The sequence below is a fragment of the Benincasa hispida genome, chromosome 4, assembly GCF_009727055.1.
Source record: "Benincasa hispida cultivar B227 chromosome 4, ASM972705v1, whole genome shotgun sequence".
NCBI lineage: Eukaryota > Viridiplantae > Streptophyta > Magnoliopsida > Cucurbitales > Cucurbitaceae > Benincasa > Benincasa hispida.
Genome location: NC_052352.1, coordinates 33,458,353 through 33,478,794, shown reverse-complemented (window position 1 = coordinate 33,478,794; position 20,442 = coordinate 33,458,353). Strand labels below are relative to the sequence as shown.

At 34.5% G+C, this 20,442-nt stretch overlaps 1 protein-coding gene across 3 annotated transcripts; it reads right to left on the bottom strand.

Moving 5' to 3' along the window:
• Positions 1-1,040: 1,040 nt before the first annotated feature.
• Positions 1,041-20,400, bottom strand: LOC120075461 (exocyst complex component SEC8). Of its 3 annotated transcripts, none has more exons than XM_039028873.1 (27): positions 20,196-20,400; positions 18,342-18,395; positions 17,070-17,282; positions 16,622-16,795; positions 14,141-14,245; positions 13,634-13,743; positions 12,781-12,954; positions 11,766-11,943; positions 11,534-11,640; positions 10,776-11,080; positions 10,514-10,677; positions 9,904-10,019; positions 9,084-9,154; positions 8,587-8,717; positions 8,449-8,498; positions 7,904-8,004; positions 7,246-7,358; positions 7,022-7,129; positions 6,520-6,717; positions 6,290-6,375; positions 4,769-4,955; positions 4,608-4,685; positions 3,450-3,551; positions 3,254-3,328; positions 2,630-2,725; positions 1,590-1,639; positions 1,041-1,502 (listed from the first exon to the last, which is right to left on the bottom strand). In XM_039028873.1, the coding sequence occupies exons 2-27, from the start codon at positions 18,381-18,383 to the stop codon at positions 1,415-1,417; spliced, it is 3,222 nt and encodes a 1,073-aa protein (XP_038884801.1). In that variant the 5' UTR covers positions 18,384-18,395; positions 20,196-20,400; the 3' UTR covers positions 1,041-1,414. The 3 variants fall into 3 exon arrangements, with proteins under 3 accessions (XP_038884801.1, XP_038884800.1, XP_038884802.1); XM_039028872.1 differs by having other exon boundaries at positions 20,000-20,399; XM_039028874.1 differs by lacking the exons at positions 16,622-16,795; positions 17,070-17,282; positions 18,342-18,395; positions 20,196-20,400 and having other exon boundaries at positions 12,781-12,949.
• Between the last annotated feature and the right edge of the window lie 42 nt (positions 20,401-20,442).

Here is a 20,442-nt window from a genome sequence, read left to right as displayed (position 1 = left end):
TTCTACTTTAAAAGTTGGAGGTTCAATCTTTCATTTCCATAGAACTTAGACAGGTAAAATTGTATCAACTTATTTTTAAACTTTTGATCATTATTGTATTTTTTTAAATTTTAAATTAGACTTTAGGAGATATATTTGATGAACCGTTTTGTGAATTAATCACTTGGTTTTTGTTGACATTCGTGTTTCTAAGAAACTTCTACATTCATTAGTCTTTTTTCAAGAAATATTTAGAATTAGTTTGAAAAGTCGTCGATGAATATGGCAGACACTAAGGTTAGAATGGATAAGATTCAAACTCTGTAAATTGATGCGTTACACAGATTTATTTCTTAATTTTATATTTAATTAATGTTAATTAGAGCTTTTGCTCAAATTTTCATTTAACGGCGTATCTGTGGGAGTAGGATTTTCAAGTTTTATTCATCGTTCAACCATCTAAATACCAAGAGGCAATTTAGAAGATCTATGTTCAATATAAGATTTCCTTTGAGTTTATTTAATTGGCTGTCCAACCAGATGGCATGCACCTTTTTTTCAATGCAATTTTTACCCTTTGATTGTATCAATTAAAATTCCAAACTAACAATTACATTAATCAATACATCAAATTTTCATTCAATCAAGTTTCTTAGTGTTGAATATTTGAGCCGATTTTAAAAAAGATTAATAAAAATAGTTGTTTCTAAAATAATTTAAAAAGAACTGTACATCTTTTGTGCCTATACTTTAAGTCATCAAAATCGTGTAAACGCATGTTTGAGAGTGACTTTGAAATGGTTAAATTCACTCCAAAATACACTCTTAATCATTCATATTCGATCCAATGTTTAATTTCACACTTTAAATGCATTTTTCATACTATTAAAATTAATTTTGAATTTTAAAATAATTTTTTGAAGTGATTTTGAAAATAACAAAAATGATTTTAATTATTTCAAAATCACTCTTAAACATATCATAAAGGTTTTGAGCTAGTAAAAACATCATACTCAAGTTACACTCACTTCAAATGAAATTAAGTTAAAAGAAAAAAATAATAATAATAATATAATTTTATACAAGTAAAATGTTTCTACATTACATGTACATGAAAAATTTAACAATTCTCACCAACCTGAATTGAAGTAACTGAAGAGGCATCAACAAACTGAAAAAAGAACCAAAATTGATTCTACACAAGGATTTAAAACACCACCACAACTGAAGTGATAAAATTTACCGCATATGATGAAACCGTGGAATAGCTAGCAACTTCCATTGAAGGTTGCCATTCAGCTTCACTTCAACAACTACCGAGCAATATGCTTGACATTTTGAACTGATATCCCTGAAATTTGGCAAATCACATGGCCATCCAGAGCATTTGAGGAGTTAACGGGATAAGATCTCGGATACACGAGTGGCACGAAACCTAACGGGATAAGATCTCGGATACACGGTCTTGTGCATCGGGTGGGATCTCCCTTCCTGGAACTTGAACCTTGAGAAGATTGGCATATCTGTCAAGAGAACACATCCATTGTTTAGGATTAGTAGTTCTATACGATCATCCTAATTAAGCAGAGAATGTGGACTGTTAAACTCACTCTGCTGCAGTGAACAAATGCTCGTGCTCCATGATAAAGGCAAGCAAGGCCTGCAGGAAAAGTAATTATTCTTATGGTTTTCATATTTCCTATATAAACATGAATTCTTAGCCCATTTTCAAAAACAAAAACAAGTTATCGAAAATTATTTTTTTTAGGCCCCGTTTGGTAACCATTTTATTTTTGTTCTTGGTTTTGAAAATTAAGCTTATTTTCTTCTATTTTCCTACAATAGTTTGCATCTTTCTTAAGCACAATAGTAGAATTTTAAAACAAATTCTACAAACAAAAACAAGTTTTTAGAAACTACTTTTTTAGTTTTCAAAATTTGGCTTTGTTTTAAAAAAAGTAGGTATAAATAGATAACAAAACAAGAAATCTAGAGGTGTAAGAGGTGTTTGTAGGCTTAAATTTTAAAAACTAAAGACCAAAAAATAAAATGGTTACCAAATGGGGCTCAGTTTTTAAATTTTGGCTTTGAATTTGAAAACACTCCTAAAATCTAAACAAAACATATAGACTAATGGATGAAAGTGATATTTATAGGCTTAATTTTTAAAAACAAAAAAATCAAATAGTTACCAAATGAGGCCAAAACAAATAACATCTAAAATTAAACCCGATAGATCTGGTAACCATTTCATTTTTTATTTTTGGTTTTTGAAAATTAAACCTATTTCCTCTTCCCTTTTCTTATAATGATTTGCAATCTTTCTTAAGTATAATTTCTTAGCCAAATTCCAAAAACAAAAACAAGTTTTTAAAAAACTACTTTTCTTAGTTTTCAAAATTTGGCTTGGTTTTTTAAACCAATGGTAAAATGTAAATAACAATAAAGAATTTGAAGGTGGAAGTAATATCTATAAGCTTAATTTTCAAAAACAAAAAACCAAAAACCAAACGATTACCAAACAGGATCTTAATTTTTAAAAGTTTTGAACTTATCGAGAACCTATCAGACACTTTTGAGAATTTGGAGACTAAAAGGATAAATAACTTACAATTTAACCTAGATTTTAAAACTAAATCAAACTACTTACCTCAAATGGCATGTTCAATAATTCATAGTAAGTACGCACACGATCTAATCTCTGCTGTACCACCTCGCTATTAACTGAAGGAATTGCTGCCAACGCCTGTAAGTTATAAAATAAGATTGATTATAGCTGTATAGCATTTTCACAATGTAGTTCTGTACGACCCTGTTATATCTATTTCTACCCATGGCCTTGAGATTAACCGAATATAATCCAACTAAAGATTATTTTTACATTTCCATTAAGAGGAATTACAGTTACTGATGGAAGTGCCATAGATCGGCTTTTATAACCAAGTCAAGCTAACAGGGAAACTTTTTGGTAGAAACAGAACTTCGTAACACTTCATAAGTTTATGCACCAATTAGTGATATTAAAAAAGTAAAGCGGAAAGAATCAACCATCCAGCCACCATGTAGTTAAAAGACATTGCAACTTTTCAGCTTATTAATCCTCCAGTATATTAGTGGTACTGCTTCTTTAGCTGTGATTAATGCAATGTTCTGTTGAGATTAAATGTCTAGAGAAGAGAACATTCTTTACGACGTGAGTCAAACCATTGACAAACACGAATTATTTTCAGGCTACTTCACTCTTTCCAGAACCGATGCAATTTATATGCTGTACCTGTTCAAGTGCGATTGAATTCCGACATATCTGCTGAACGCCAAAGAGATTGATAGATTTAATGTCAGCTACCGCCTAAACATGCAATCTTATCAGTGAGAGGGTCCAACTGAGGAAATTTAAATAAAAGCTAAAATCCAAAAAGTTAGCTAATGAAAACTCCCAAAGAATCTGGAGGTATGAAAAAGATGTGAACCTTGATAAATGCATTTGCTGCAATACCACTGATTCCTCCAAATATGTAATTCCGCCTCAGTCCTGAAACAAAAGGCGCCATTTCCTCATCCCTACGTGTTATCTGTAGGTAAGGAAAAAAAATGTGAACTTTTTCTTTTTGAAACGGATACGGAACTTTTGATTGAAGAAATGAAAATAGGCTGATGCTCTAAATACAAGGAAACAAAATAAGAAAAATCAAAATTACAAAGGACAATAAAGTGAACTTTTTAAATGAGTTCCTCCCAGTGATATTACTTTCAGGAAATGGTATGAATGTCTTAACACTGAACATAAATAAAACTAGGTAGCGACAAAATAAATTATGGATTATCTCTTCCATGTATTCAGTCGATAGAGAGACGTATTTTGACAGTTGAAGGCTAAAATTCTAAAAATTAATTCAGACAGCAAGGGTATCCTAAAAAACCAAGCAACCTCCAGGCTTTGTAAAATCCTTAGATTTGTGTAGATTTTGATGCCCGGGCATCAATATAATTTGAACATCGGAAAACTCCGAGGGAATCTCTAGAATTCTTTCCATACGAAATGGCTACAAAAATGAACTCATCCATTATCTTTACAACATTACCTACTCATCCTCAAGCATTCATTCCCCATGTTATAATTCCACCACCTTCCAAAAATAAAACAAATTGGAACAAAAAAATAAAAACCAAACTAATCAAATCTGTTTTAACCATCGCTACTGAAAGAGAATTAAAAAAGAAAAAGATTTTTTTTACGTGATTTGATTAGAAGGAAAAGATCAAAAGAATCTAAATGGAAAAACATATTGTCAATAAAAAGGCGATTTTCCCTCGCACTCTCAGCCTAATATAAACACTGCGGTTTGGGTTTCAGGAGACTATGTGAGTTTATAATCTGATACTTTGGTGAAAAATTCATTTTTGAAATTATTCTCATTCAATTAAGAAAATCTAGAATCTACTATTTTCGATGACTAAAAGTGCTCATCATTTTCATCATATACAGCTTTTCTAATGTGACAGTAGCAAGAAGATCTTAAACATCCCAAGAGTTTAATTAGTATTGACCAAAAGCTTCATTATGAAATTATATAATCAGTTCAATTTAAACTGACACTTACTATCCTATATCTAATCATCTAACTTACCTGTGCAGTGAGGGAAATAATGAAGTCATCTGGCTCTTCTGCATCTTGGTTCTCCATAAAATCCCTAGTTGTCATTTCCTGTTTCAATACTACTATTAAAAAATTGTTTCCTTTACCAATCAAGCAAACTCCACAACCCTTGGCAATCCACAAATTTCAACCTGTAAATGGAAAAGTGTCTCTAGTTGCATCTCAATACGCAAAACCTTGAGGCAGTCGATAGATAATTTCCTATACTCCTCTGAAAATGATGCCAGATCCCGAGTAAGTGCACTGTTTGTTCGGGCATGATGGTGCCTGCCGTTAACTTCTGCTTGATATGGTGGTCTTAAAGTTGTCTGTCCTAACCTGTATGCAAACAAAAACCTGTTCATTTAGGACTGGATACTGTCATCAAATTCATATTAAAAATGCGCCAAAAATATTTCAACCTAAAAATGGGGCTCCACTTTGCAAACAAGAAACTTCCATCAAACGTTTTTATAAGAAATAAATAAATCTGTTTAAATGGAAATTAAAGAATTGTTTCATCCCATACAAAAACTTCCATCCAGAAAGAGGAAAAATAAGAATCTCTGTCCAAAGAGCTATCTTGGCAAATATAGATAAATAGAAGCTTGTAATGAGATAGAACCTTTTCAACTCTCTCAAAATGAAATCTATTCCTAATAGAATGCACACAACAGGTTGAACACTTTTGCTGAAGAGACTAGGCCATGATTCACTTAAATATATCACAGGAACATTTAATAAGTTGAAGAACAAACGTGTTGGACCATAAGAAAAATACAAAAGAAAATAGGGGCAAATGTTGCACAGCTTTCAGATTTACTTAAACATCAATCCTACATTTGATGTTGCAGATCTCCAAGAATCTTACACCGCAAATCAGTTTTCTATACATATGTAGCTCTGGGGATGAGTTAAGTTTTGTGAAGGGGAAGCTTGAAGTAAGTTTTTCCCCCTTTTAATATTAACTATTAAGCTGATTTATTTTATTAAATTTACTAGTTTTGACATAAGTTAGATCAGCTATTAACAGGACACTTCGCTAACAAAATGTTAGAAATCTTCGCACAGCCCTGTAAGGTGGGTGTAGGACTTCAGAACCGTCAATGAGATTTTTTTCAGGATTTAAATCCTATAAATTTAACCCTAAGAGTTGAATTCTTTAAATTCTTTAGCCCATTATCCAAGATCTCTTCATTGGTATGTATTTTCTCAAATTCTTACGTCAGTCTACAAGAAAATACGGCAATTTCTCTTTCTTCTGTGTTAGATTTAAGTATAACGGAACTTCTAATGTTTGTGTCCCTACTTTCTTGAAGGTATCACTTAAGTAATAAATTATACCGAGCAACAAATTTAAATTAATTTGTGTTAATATATCGAAGGTTCTACAAAAAGATTCTGATGCACAAGCTCCAATGATGATGTCATTCTCAAAGATTGCTACAAAACAAGCAAAGAGAATGACATATACAAGCCACTCGGATCTGCAAAATCTGACACTCCCCAACTCTTTCGTTGGAACAGAGGAATAGGTCCTCTACGTGATACTTCAATGAGCAACTTCTAAATCATTCGAGCCTGAATTTGAATCAGTTGAAGTTTACCAACAATAGAAAAAACAAAAGAAGAAGAAAATAAAAATTAGTGGACAAGCAAATTAGGGAACTTACTTGTCAATAGAGTCTGCAACAAATTCCAGTGAATCACTAAGAGATGCCAGCAAAATTAGTTTGTGATCATCACGGATTAGATACTCCTAAAAAGAATAGTTAACAAAACATTTAAGCTACATTCAAACTTTTATGTTCTCTCTTGAAGGGAAAGGACAGACTATGAACTTAAAAATTTGAAGGCTAAACCAATGTACTTAGTTGTGATAACGGGCATATTATTTCCAAACCTGCTTAATTGGCGGTAAGTTCAATAATAAATTGGAGAGCTCTAATTCAATTTCAGCAGTTTCAGCATCAGAAGTACTATTTTCTAGGTCTGATGGGCTACTGAGATTTGATAAACAAGCACTAGCTGGATCAAGTCGCAGTAATTTGTCAATATCGTGTCTCCCAATAAGCATATAGCTCTGTTTTTCAAGAACTGCCTGGAATTAAAACAACAACTCTTGAGTACAAGGTGATTCAAGAAAAGAAACATGCTACAGGGTAATTATAGAATAAATTCAACAAGGGGTTCTTCTATTGTTTTGAGTTTATATGAGAAAATGAGTAACATTAATCAAAGTATGAATTCTTCATGGTTTAAAACTTCAAACCCAACGAAGAATAAGCAAGAAGAAAATAAACTCAACAACCAATAAGGAAAACTGAAATTAGAAGGATAGCATGAGTATAAAGTATATGCCAACCGAAGAAAGAGGAATGTAGAAAAGGAACAAAAGCACATGCCTCCATATACGATGTTCGACACCTTTCATATGTTCGCTCGAGGAATGTTTGCACATACTTCACAAGGTCGCAAGAAAACTTGGGCATGGCTTGAGCCCAACCAATAACCTAGAAATTTTTAGGCCAAACATCAATGCAGAATATCAAACTATAAAGTACAAAAAGGTGAATTATAATTGCAAAGGAGGAAAGCCAGCTTATCCAGTGAAGAAATATTGACTTGCCTCTCGCTCAAGGAAATCAATAGCCAGTAGTCCTTGTAAGACGGGTCGACCCCTCTCAACGGATGAATTATAAATCACAGCAGTATGAGCCCTTGGGCGAAATGCAGCCGGACCTATGAAGAGTTCTTAAATTTAGAAATATAGTTCACTAGAAACGTCATAGCCCATAAGGCACAAACAACCGACAAGTCTTTGATCAAGTATCAGACTGAGTATACAGGCAAGATTCTTTCTTCTTTTACAAAGTTACAAACCATACAACTCTATTTGATCTACTCATTTTATGCCCAATAGAAACACGTCTACTATCGCAAATATTATTACACCATATTTAATTAAATGGGTAGATGGAGAAAGCTGAGAATTGCCTTTTCAGGATATTATTTTCATGGTCAGCACAATTCAGTTTTGTGTCACTATAACTCATTGGAACTCCATATTTACCCGAACCTGCACTGAACGGAAATTGCTTGGATAAACCTCTACAACTTCACTCTATGCCTCAATTTCTGCTTACGTTAGTAATATGCTTATTTTAAGAAAATTTATAACTATATGGGGGCTAATTTTTTGAGGTTTTGTATTGTAAGAAAATGTATTCAGGTTGCAATTCTCCAATAGTTTTTAGAAGGAGAGGCTGAGAGGTGAGAGAACTTGCTTGAAATAGCTTGTTGCACACTTTTTCGGTAGTCCACAAACATAGTTGGCAAAAAGTGGTCCTTCACAAAATTGTCCAAAAAAGAAAGTAATCCATCATTCCTGTAATTTCAGGAATCAAATTACTGAAATCAATAATAATGCAAAATTTAAAAAATAATAAACAAAAATAAAAATCAACAATAAGGCCATTCTAAGGATAATGCATTTGGAATAACCAAATACCAAATACAAATACTAAATTCTTCAGATAAATGTAAATAATATATTTTCACTATCATATACATATACTTTCTTTCTATAATTAACGCAGGTAAATAATATAAGGGAAATTTTCAAACAATGCTTATGCAACTTATTTTAATATTAGCTGATCATCAAAGCATATCATCGTTTAACTAGGCCGTCTCCCTCATAATTTCCCAGATGCAGAATAGAAGAATAAGAACTATGCAATGAATCATTAACCATTTCGAGTGGAGATCCTTTTAAAGTAGTGTCTAGATACAAACACACTATTATATTTTTCTAGCTTTTAATCCTTACCCCAGCTGTGAGTACTTTTCGGGAAGCATTTTAGCAACTTTATCCGTGAACTGGGGAAGATATCAAAATGTCAGGATAGAAACCAATATCGACTCGTTCGTTCATATTTTATCATCTGTATAAATAACAGTCAGAAACCTGAAGAACTGGCCGGTATATGGCGGCCGCCAAATAAAATCCCTGTTCAGGCAAGACAGCCGCAGATCCATAGCCTTCTTGTGATACATTGGGAACTTTCCTACTCCATCCATGCCGAATGAGATCCACGCCTTTATGATAATTAAACAAAATGGAAAAATATTTAGATATGCTGACTAACAGAGAAGTGGAAGGAGTGAAAAACACATACACAACAGAACATTATAATAACAATTGCATTGAATGAATATCTATAGAAGGTATAGAACTGAGTTAGAGTATCCAGGTTCAGAGCACAAGGTCGTTATTAACCATTCTGACAGCAACATAATCAATTAAGAACACTTGAAGGAATGGAATTCATTAATTTTTATAGTTCATTTCACGATTTTGGTCAGAGTAATGGTTGTTGAAACTGACTCCAAACAGATCCATCGCTTCTTGGTTTAAGGGAAATGAAAATTTCTTATTTTGCATGTACTAATATCTATACCCACCTTGGTTAGGAACAGATATCGTAGCATCTGTGAAACGAAAAGCGAAGGTGAGACCATCCTCTGCCCCATCCCTGCAGTTCATTTGCATGAAAATGCATTTTTGCAATAAAAATTCAAGAAAAGTAAAAGCATAAACGTGAGGAATTTTAGTATCATACTATTCTCATACACTAGAAATATGAATATTTTATAGACTAAAGAATGAACAGAATTACCATAGACATTTGGAATAGAAAAATCAATATTTGTTGTTGTTGTTGTTGTTGTTATTATTTAGAAGAGAAACAATTTCATTGATAAATGAAATAGGTAGATTAAGACTCCAAGCACCTATAGGCAGGTTACAAGAAAGATCACCAATTTAAAATCAATATTTGTTGATTGTCCTTTAATTATTTAGGGGAGAAATTTTGGGGCACGTGGATTATTAAGAAGATCTACTGCTAAACTTCATGTTCACACCAAATCCAATCTTGACGGCATCAAAACCAAAGAGTAAAGGAGCAAACAGTACCACTGCCTTTATATATTGCCTGTATTGTAGGCAAGAACATTTCAAGAAATTACATATCTGAAGCTACCTTCAGAGTCCAGACATTATTATAAATCCAGAGGACCAGAGCAAAAAGGCACGAAAAATTTAGAAAAACAACAATAAAGAAGAAAGAAGCAAAAAAAAAAAATATGCTGAAGGTTGATAAAGAAGCTTAACGTGCCAAAGGTTACATGAAGATGAAGTATGAAAAGATAACCAAATGAAGGTAAAAAAGGATTCCAAAATATGCTCAAGAATGATAAAGAAGATCAACTAAATACATGCCTCTTTTCTTTGGAGGGTGCCTTGCTCGCAAGCCTGGCTGTTTGTACAGCAGCATCAGCTGATGCTGCCTCAGGAGTTGCTCGCAGAATCTCACAAATGAGTTGCTGACATTCACTCTGTTTCATAGCCGAAGATATCAAGAGTACATAAATTTTAGATACCAAGTTTTTTGTAGAGATATCAACACCCAACTACATGTGCTTCATGACCCTCCAAAGTTAAGGGTTCCCTAAGGGAAGCAAAGTACATGTGTGAAAATATAACAACTATGTGATCTTACACAATTCATGGCCAGCATTGAAGTGCTCAACACAAGTTCCTTTGTAATTACTTCACTTGCACCGTCAACATAGGAGGCTTCTAGTTTGAACCATTTACTCTTTTGGAGAAGGGTCATTCTCGTCCCTTTGTCCATTAAGGTTGTTTTGGCTTTGGCCTTTTCTTTTTCTTAATGAAATGTCTTTCTTAATAAAATGTCTATGTTCCTTAATTTATAATTTAATTTTTTTTAGAGAAGAAGAAAGAAGAAGAAGAAGAAGAAGAAGAAGAAGAAGAAGAAGAAGAGAGAGAGAGGAGAGAGGAGAGAGAGAGAGTGAAGCTACATGATTACCTGCAAAACTGTCAAGGCAAAGCCTATAGTATAACCTCCAGTAACTTGAGAAGCTTCAGAGTCCGTATTCCAATTATCATCAGTTGGCATTGACTTCGGTGTATTCATATCTGCTTGCCGCAAAACTTTTGCTTCCAGAAGCTCCCCAACAACAACATGATTCTCTGTATGATTACCATTGGCAATTAACACTCAGCATTTCAGGGAGAAGGATATACAAAAAATATTCTTATCAAAGTATATATGAAAAATGTTTTCTGACCAAATACACGAACAACAGTTTCCAAAACAGAATCAAGAAGATCTCTTGCAGAAGTCTGTGCTTTCCCCATAGGAGCCATCACAGGAGAGACGGGGCTTACTGCAATCAACGTCCCAGCCAGTGAAATCCCATTCTGGCACTTAAGTTTTGGTACATGGAAACTTTCTAACTGTTCCTTCGTAAAATGAGCAGCAGTCCCGGATCGAACAGCCTGACCAAAGCCTAACCTTGAAGAATTTCTTTGTTCTGCATAAGCTTTGATTCTGGAAGTTATTATCTCATGAATAGTTGGTCGTAATCTTTGGCTGTCATATAAGAAAACCTTAAAGAAGTTAATAGATCAAATAAATTCAGATGAAACAAATATAGATTTAGTGTTTTTCTGGATATGATAGATTGGATCATTTGAGAGAAATAAAGCAATAATTACGAACAAAAGTGCCGAGAAAAGAGTAAGAATACTCCTCGAAGAAATAGAGTAGAAGCAATATCTACAAGATTAAGATTCTAAAAAACTGGAACCTTAAAAAAGAGCAAAATGAACATTCACCTAAATGATAGATCTAAAACATCTTTTACTGTAATAAGATTCTCTGGAATTATATCACAACTTTTAGAGAAAAAAAGCATATATGTCAGCCCACCCCTAATGATGTTATTGTCTTTTTTTGAGTTAAAACTTAAGTGTCCTTTGAAAAATTGGAGAGCCTTTATGCAACCCCAATGTTTGGCAGAAAAAGATTAGACAAGAAACAAACCATATGATTGCACCCGCAGCAGCAACTTTGCCAAGCATGCACAGACATTCAATCATGGTCTGCAAATACTTCACATGAAGCGGAGCATCAAGCTTCTTTATTGTTTCCTAAATCCAAAATATAATAGAAACTGAGCCACAAAGTCAAGGGAAAAGTTAAAGGATCAAACTGTAAGACTACAAAAATTCTCTGATTTTTTTTTTCAAATGAGAAGATAAGAAATATTTCTTACTAGAAATTCATCTGGAATGGAATTTGAAAGCCATGTTGGCAATTGACGTGCAGCCAGTTTCGCCTCTTTTAACCCACTATCTCCACCATTGACCCTTGAAAAAGTTGACTGACCGTCTGAAACAGCTTCGTCATTTAATTCCAAAGTACTAGCTTCCTCGTGGCCATCAAAAGATGACCTGGATACAAGGGAAGACAACAATAATGAAAACAGCATAATTTCCTCAAGGTCAACAGCAGGTCAATCATAACGGTTGGGTCACATATTAATGATATCTGTTAATATAATGTAATTTTACAATCCGAAAAATATTAATAAATGATACTGTGTAAGAAAGCTCTAGATTGAAGGATAGGTCGTATGCTCTTGGGGTAAACAAGAGAGCAGTCTTTGCACGTGATTCTGTGTAAGAAGGCCCTTGCCTAGATTGAAGGAGATATAGTTTTCAAATCAACATCAAAAAGTTTTTAGAAGGATCTCACTAATAATGTAACCCAATGAGATTTTTTTAATAGCTCATTGGTTTTCTGGTCATCTCTCCTCCCTCCATGTGAGCCCCCTCCCAGTGATATAGTGTAACTTTTCATGAATATGATAATAGTGTAGCCTACTAGAACAAACTGACTATAAATACTACAATGTACTAAACAATGATAACCTCAAGCAAACTGTTCAAGCTCAAGAAATCAATGACAACAGTAAAATTGATTGGGCCTTTTGCAAGTAGCTTTTTTTGACGGGTAGGGAATCTCTCTTCCCCCATCCCTTAGGTTGTTTTTCCTGTTTCTCTCTTTCTTTTATATATTTGTAACTCCATACAGCAGGTTTCTTATTATTTATTTATTAAAAAAAAAATGTAATTTTTCACAAGTCAGGCTAAATCAAGAACACAGAAAAAATACCAAATTTACAAAATGAACAAATAAATCATAGAAACCTCTATTGAGACTAGGGGAAGAGCATACGAGAAGAGGAAGGAGAAAGAAAACTTGAAGAAAGTTGTGAAAACTCTTACCCATCATCAACAGAACCTGTTCTAAATGATCCATCTACATGAATGCCAAATTGACCGTCACCTCTCTGCGACCTGGTTCTTCGAGACAGAGATTGTGAGCTATTCAGAGACAAAGCAACAGCTTCAGCAGTTGGTACTTCATCGTCCCTTTCCTGCATGATTGAGGCTGCTGAACTGCAGAAAAGTATTAGATTTGTAGCATAAAAAAAACCAAATATAATAGGCAATATGTAATTACACAACAGCATATTTTGATTTCGAGCAAGTGGCTGAAAGACTTAAAAAAGGTGCAAAGAGGATTTGCTTGCCTACAACTTTTCTTTTCTTTTCTTTTTTCTTCCTTCGAAAGATAAGAAGTCACTTTGTCAAATGCTTCATATCCAGAAAAGAAAAAGAAACTTCGTTAATTTATGGCGGACATAATTTCACCCTTTTTTTTTATATGAAACAATTTCATTGTTTGATTGAAATATCCAAATATATCCAAGGGTAAACAACTTCTAAATCCAACTAAGGAGTTTAATCAAGAACTAGTTTGAGCATTTAATCAAAAACAAGAGACTGAATTCAAATATTCAGAAGTTCTTGACTTAATAATAACCAGAGATAAAATTCAAGAACCAAACGATATTTGAATTATAACATATTTTTCATTTTCATCTCTTTCAGATTAAATTCATAATTATGCCCCTAATAGTAATATACATCAAAATGGCATTTAAAAATAATAACGTGAACCACAACCAACAACTGAAGTAAGTATAAATGACCAGTAACTCCATCATAATTCATAAAAATACAGATGCAAGTTGACGTCAAACCAGCAACAAAAGAATGATATGAAATCAATTACCTGTAATCACCCTTATTATAAAGATGGGCATGCAAATCCTCCAAAACTTTATAAAAAATAACTCCCCGTAATTTAGTCAACTCCGACCGCACATCTTGAAGAGCACCAACCTATATGAGAACGGGTGTCATCACAATGCATCCACGATAGAACAAGCTAATCATCCTTAAAATACTAGAAATGACAACTATATGTGAAGAGGAACCAGATGAGAGACTTCTGGAGCATTAAATTGAAAAAGGGCCTACAGGGGATGGAAGAAATGAGCATGCTCTATTAAATCCTAGGTTCAGATTTTCAAATCATGATAATAGCCCCTAACCCATTTCACCTCTCATAAAGAGATGGAAACTAACTCTGTTTACCCACACTCTCCTTCCCTTTTCCCTCTATCCCTCTTCATTTCTCCAATCTCTCCATACGAAACACAGCAATAGCCACACTAGAAAGCAACTGATGAATATAAACATTCCTGTTGGGCAATTAAAGTTTTCTTAATAAACTTACTGTTTGAAGCCCTTCGCGCTCAAGCATTAACGCAGATTGAACATGTAGTTGAACTGCAGCATAAAATTGCTTTTCTGCAATCAGTTTTTCAATTCGCCCCGGAACCTGAGATATGTTTCAGATGAATATTATGCCAACTACAACTATTCAGAATGAATGAAAAAAGTTCTCTACTAAAATTGAACCCCGTTTTTCATAGAAGAGTCAGTCAACATCGGATATAGTCATTAGGTACCTCACCTTCCATGAGGCCTTGAAAAGTTGAGAAACACAATCTTCAAGAAAAGTGAGAACATTTGTTCTTTCATTTTCTTAAAGGTTTCGATGTTAAAGGCAGAGTCCGAGTAATCAAAGTCATTTAGCTCTTTCTTTAGGGATTAGAAAACAAAATAGAAGATCATATTAGATATTGCAATATGATAACTTCTGGTGATTATTTCAAAGTTTCTTTGTGGTTCAAATGAAAGAAATTTGCAGTGCCCCACCATTGCCTTTTATGTAACAAAAAGCATTTTTGTAATCTCTTTGTATCTTTATTTTGGGTTGTTCACGATGCTTCATTGTGGTGCACGCACCCTCTGTCCAATGTGTACATGTCTTCTTCATCAATTGCTTCATTTTTTTTTTTCCTTTTTTTGGTCAAGTTTAGCTCCATTTAGGATCCGTTCGGATTGACTTGAGAAAAAAGTGTTTTTAAAAAAACTCATTTTTATTTAAACACTTTTGATAAATCCTTATTAAAATACACTTGAACGAGTCTTGTGTTGACAAAGATCAGGATCCTCGATCTCTTCCTGAATATTGATCAACGTTCTCTTGATATTCAGGAATTGCCCACGCTACCCCTCATCCATTAGTGCATCCATTAAGTCAGAAATGAAGTATTCAGAACCTCGTAAATAAAAGCCTTACTAGAATAGAACTAGACGTCATAGGGGGCAAAGAGGAGCTGTGAAATCAATTCTCTTTTTTTTTCTAAGTAGAGCATTTGTTGGTACTATGAAAACGAAACGTAAAAGAAGTGAACTTGAGCTCAATCCAACAGTGTGCTGGCCTTATACAAGACCCATTTGACAAACACTCCAATTTTTTCCAAAATGACTTATTTTTTAAATTAAACACTTGAAAATGTATTTCAAACACACCCTTAGTCATATTTCTTAGTTATTAAATAGATCAACAATAATCTATGGGGATAATGGATATACATAATTATGGAGGTATGTATATGATGAGGTATTGATATAAAAAAATTTATCCATAATCCACAACTTAAGATTTTGGGTGGGATGATTTAACATGGTATTAGAACAAGCTTTTAGGTTGCTTGATGATTTGACATGATATCGTAATATGATTTTGGGTTGTTTGGTGATTTAACGTAGTATCATAACAAGATTTTGGGTTGATTGGTGATTTAACGTAGTATCAGAACAAGATTTTGGGTTGATTGATGATTTAATACGGTATTAGAAAAAGAGGTTCTAGAACCCCCTTAATGTCATTTCCTCTCAATTACTATTGATTTCCACTTGTTGAGCCTTCTACAACTTTTCAAGCCCACAAGTAATGAGGAGTGTTGAAGTATTGATATAATTAGAGTTTATCATAATCCATCTGTTTAAGCTTAAGGTCAGGTCAGTATGGCATGCAATTCAAGCAGGACTAAATGCTGAATCGTGTTGATGTAGGTCAAGGTCAATGTATTATTATTTTTTTTCCATTATTTGTCATTTGTTGGAAAAGGAAAACCTAATTCTAAGTACTGTCTTGTTTGTCTAAGCTGGAATAATTTATATCAAGTCCGACAATTACACAAAAATGACTAGCTACCAGCCTTAGTAATCAATGTTCGAGGGATTCCATCTAAATAGTAAACTAAATGCTTGTATCAAGGAGCATTTTATATGCCTCAACCCTAAACAGGAAGAGACTCTGTATGTCTCAGACTTTAGACCCATAAATCTAACCACGGCTCCCTACAAAATAATTACCAAAGTCCAATCTGAGAGGCTGAAAAAGGCGATGCCATCCTTAATCTCGGACACTCAAAGTGCTTTCATTGGAGGAGGACAGATTTTAGACCCGATCCTTGTAGCAAACGAAGCAGTAGAAGATTACTGAGCAAAGAAAAAAAGGGCTGGATTCTTAAAATTGATATGGAAAAGGCCTCTGATCGAGTAAACTGGGATGTTCATGAAAGAATACTCTCATTAGTGGGTTTTCACTCAAAGTGGATTGAATGGATCAATGGTCAGGGTCTTTTTGTGATTGTACGGGCACTAGCTATAAGAGGTCTGTGGTTGTACTCAAAAGAGCTTTTCACTACTACAATTTTAAGAAGTAAACTGCATCGATCATAAAATAGAACATTATGACATACGAACCCATTCGAAAATCAAATTTCAACAATTTACAGATTTCAGATAACCATTTGTTGGTAATGTAAAGAGTTAGAACCAAAAAATTAAGAGGCCATACCTTAGCAATGCCCTCAATTTGATCTAGAAGGGATATTATGTGACGCAATGTAACTGAACGATACCAAAGCTGATGCAACTGTTTACTGCGGGCACTGAAACTTTTTTTTGTATCGGCTAAATCAACCTTCAAAACTGCTATACTTTCGGCAGATTCACTAAATAAACGCAATATCTGGTGAAAAATCAATTTAAAAAATAAGTTTTGTAGTGGGAAAAAAACTTCTGAAGCGTTGTTTACGAATTATAGAGATTCCTACAACAACACTACAGATATATTGAAACGAGATACTATTGAACCAAGAAAATCTCAATGCTGCCAATGGGTTCAACCAAAGAAAATATGACCCAAAAATAACGACTAATTGGAAGGATAAGAGAAGATTTGAATCCGTAATCAGGGAGTAAAAGTGTGCACATAGGCAAAAATAATGACAATAATAATAAACCTGGGAGTAATTTTGAATGGCTTTGTTGAAACCACCATGAAAAGCATGCACCACTTCATCCACAACTTCCTCAATAACATCACTCTGCTCCTTTAAAACTTGTGCTTCCCCTTCACGATCTTTTGACGTCAGAATATGAACAACATGAGGAAGCGAATCAAACCGTGCAGCAGCCCAACTCTCATCGACTCTCAAAAGTTCATCCTTCAAATACTGCATTTAACAAAAATACCCAGATATCAAGATAGCTAGTACATGGCCTCTAGAAAAGTGTTAATATCGATATTTGATATTTAACAAAACTGGGCTCAAGCGTCATTGATCACTTCTAGGGGAAAAAATAATTTCAATATAAGGATAAGTAGGAAAATTCCTTCATCAGTTGGGTAGGGCATGTTAGGTATGCAATCTTGATAATGTTTATGTTTCCAAATTCACTAAATGTTAAACCTGATCGCATCCCCAAGATCTTCTCCAGACCACTCAAACCCATGAAAAATCCCACTATTCCTCCCAAGCCAAAAGTCCCACAACAAAGCAAAAACAAAAAAAGCAACAAAAAAAGCAAAGAAGAAGAAGAAGAAGAAATATTGCCCATGAACCCTTTCTTTGTCACAATTCAGTGGTGCTTCTCAACAACCCCCCGCCCCCCACAACAAAAAAAAGTCCATAATGAATGACGAGAGAGACACACACACAACATGCACAGCAGGTTTTAGTTTTCACTTGTTTTGTTTGTTACGAAATCAGGTGTATTCATAAAAAAATGGAGTTGTACAAAAAGAGGCAACAAAATATCCCCAAAAGCCAAGGGGATTACAAATAAGGCTCCCAAATTGGCATACATACAGCAGGAGCACCAATATGAAGAATGCTGACGAAGTTCCAAAAGCCATCACTAGAAGTCAAACATATCATACAAATACAGAAATTTATGATGTGTGAATATAATAAGCATCCCAAGTAATACAAATATCATGAATAAGAGTCAAACTGTTAATCAATGAACCTTTCCTGCTGTACAGAAGGAAAATGGAAACTGCTACAAGCTATTACTCTAAACACAAATGTAAACCTCCAAATATCCTTCCGCACAGTAATGTGATCATGTATTAACAAATCACATTAAAGAACTTTTCCTTTCGAACATGACAAAATATAAAATATAAAATTGATGGACAATTATAATAATGTATGGAAGGAATGAAGAACCATAACTCATATAACACACCACAAGACTGCATGAAAATGAGTGTCTAAAAGAAGACTCACAGCTTTCTCGGGAGGGACTGGCAAGCCATCAAAAATTCCCATTTTGAGCCTTACCTAAAAAGGAGCAAGCAAGTAACTGTTAGAGCGCAACTTAAGTCATCCAACCGATTCTCGAAACCAAGGCTGAATGGGCAAAATAATCTATTATAGCAACAAACTAAAGTCAAACAGCACAGTATTCACAAATAACATTTCTAACACTAGAGACTTGTCCGACAGGGAAATGTTGGATATTATCAATCTTCTACTGGTGCTAGGGGAGTTTCGTTGTAGCCCAGGGAGAAGGGATATCTATACCTAGAACCCTAGTCCTTCTGAAGGGTTCTAGTGTAAAGCATTTCTTCTCTGTTTAGTGAACCCATCTCCCTAGAGTGGTCTTTGCCTCATCGTGGAAAGTGAGAATTATAGGAAGGTTTAGTTTTTTGTCTGGTAGGTTCTCCATGGAAGAATTAATGCCTTGGATAGCATCTCGAGGAGGATGACCAACATGATGGTGTCGTTATGTTGCATTCTTTGCAGGAAACTGACAAACGATCTAGATCAAATTCTTTGGGCTTGTGAAACTTCTTATGCAGTTTGGAATCTTTTTTTTTTTTTTTTTTGAGATTCGGTATTAGTTTGGCCACACATAGAGGTTGCAAAGAGATGACTAAGGAGTTCATTCTCCATCCTCCTTTTCATCAACCGTGAGAAAGCAAGGTTTTTATGGCACGTACTGTTTAGGGGCTCTAGAGAGAAAGAAACAATAAAACTTTTAGAGGGTTTGTCCTATATTTAGTTTCAACATGTCCCTACAGGCGTTGGCAACTGAGCTTTTTTGTAATTACTCATTAGGTATTATGTTAGATTGAAGGCCATTTTTGTATGTTGCCTCCGTTCTTTATGGGTTCTCCCTTTTTCAAGCCTTTACCTAGAGAATATCAAGCCGGTAATCATTAAAGCGCAGCTCAAGTCTTTCAACTAATTCTTGAAACCAAGCTCAAAGGGCAAAACAATCTACTACAGCAAGAAACTAAAGGAAAACTACACGCTATTCACTAATAACATTCCTAAAATGAATTCAATGCATGTCGTCCTTTTCCTCTCCCCCTTGAGAAGCATAAGCACTCTACGGGAAATAAACAAAATGCAGCACGAAAGCAATAACTCCCTTCCTTTATTTTGAGAAACAGATTTCATTTAATAAAATCACAAAGGGTAAAACCCTGAACCAATTAAGGAAGCTACGAGGATAAATACTTCCTCAGCATAAGCATTTTTTGTAATGGGTTCAAACTTATGGAAAAGATCCTACAAAGTTTTTGACGACCAAATGTGTGGGGACCGTGATGGGCATAGGCCACTTTAGATATCAAATGTCACCAATTCCCAAGTTACAGCAGACTACAGTAGACGACCACAGCAAGGAAGGGACTGATAGCAAAATGAGACCTATATTTACACGCATTACAGCGAGCTCGGAACATAAATAACAACAGATTGCAGCAACTAAAACCTTTAAAAAAAGTTTACACCCTCCGAAAACCGGACCCACGTCATGAATTCTCAGAAATCATGATTCAAATACCAATAAAATGATAAATCACCAGCAACCATCAACGTCAGCCATTAAACATAACTTAATTCGAAAAACCTTGAGATAGATCAAGAGAACAAACCTTAAACAAAAGACATTGACTGTCGTAGAAGACTGAAGAAATGAGATCACGAGGAACGGAGAGAACGATAGATAATTCAACAAGAAATCGAATGTTGCTTGCTTTGGAAACCAACAGCCTTTATAGACCAAAAAGGGGTAACAATTGACACGTACAGCCCAAAAAAGAAAGAAAACGAGAGATTACAGATTATCACCGAGGTTTGATTCGCCGACCGGCGATGGAGATGAACTGAGTCCAGAGCTCTAACGGAATGCTGATGAGCGAGAGAAGCGAGCTGAATTAGTGCTCTGATTTTGCTCAGAACGTGAGAAAATGGTGATGAAGAAAGAAATTGAGTTGATCTGCCGATTTTGCCCTAAAGTCCAAGCAAGAAATTTTCAACGAGGCCAGCGGGAAGAATTAGTTGGTGATTTATATATATAGTTATTGGTATTTACGGT

Coding starts and splice junctions, on each gene's coding strand:
- LOC120075461 (XM_039028873.1), bottom strand. CDS start 18,383: ATGGGAATTTTTGATGGCTTGCCAGTCCCTCCCGAGAAAGCT. Junction 11,081..11,533: donor GCTGCGGGTGCAATCATATG/GTTTGTTTCTTG, acceptor CTTATATGACAG/CCAAAGATTACGACCAACTA. Junction 10,020..10,513: donor TTGCCTTGACAGTTTTGCAG/GTAATCATGTAG, acceptor GCTATGAAACAG/AGTGAATGTCAGCAACTCAT.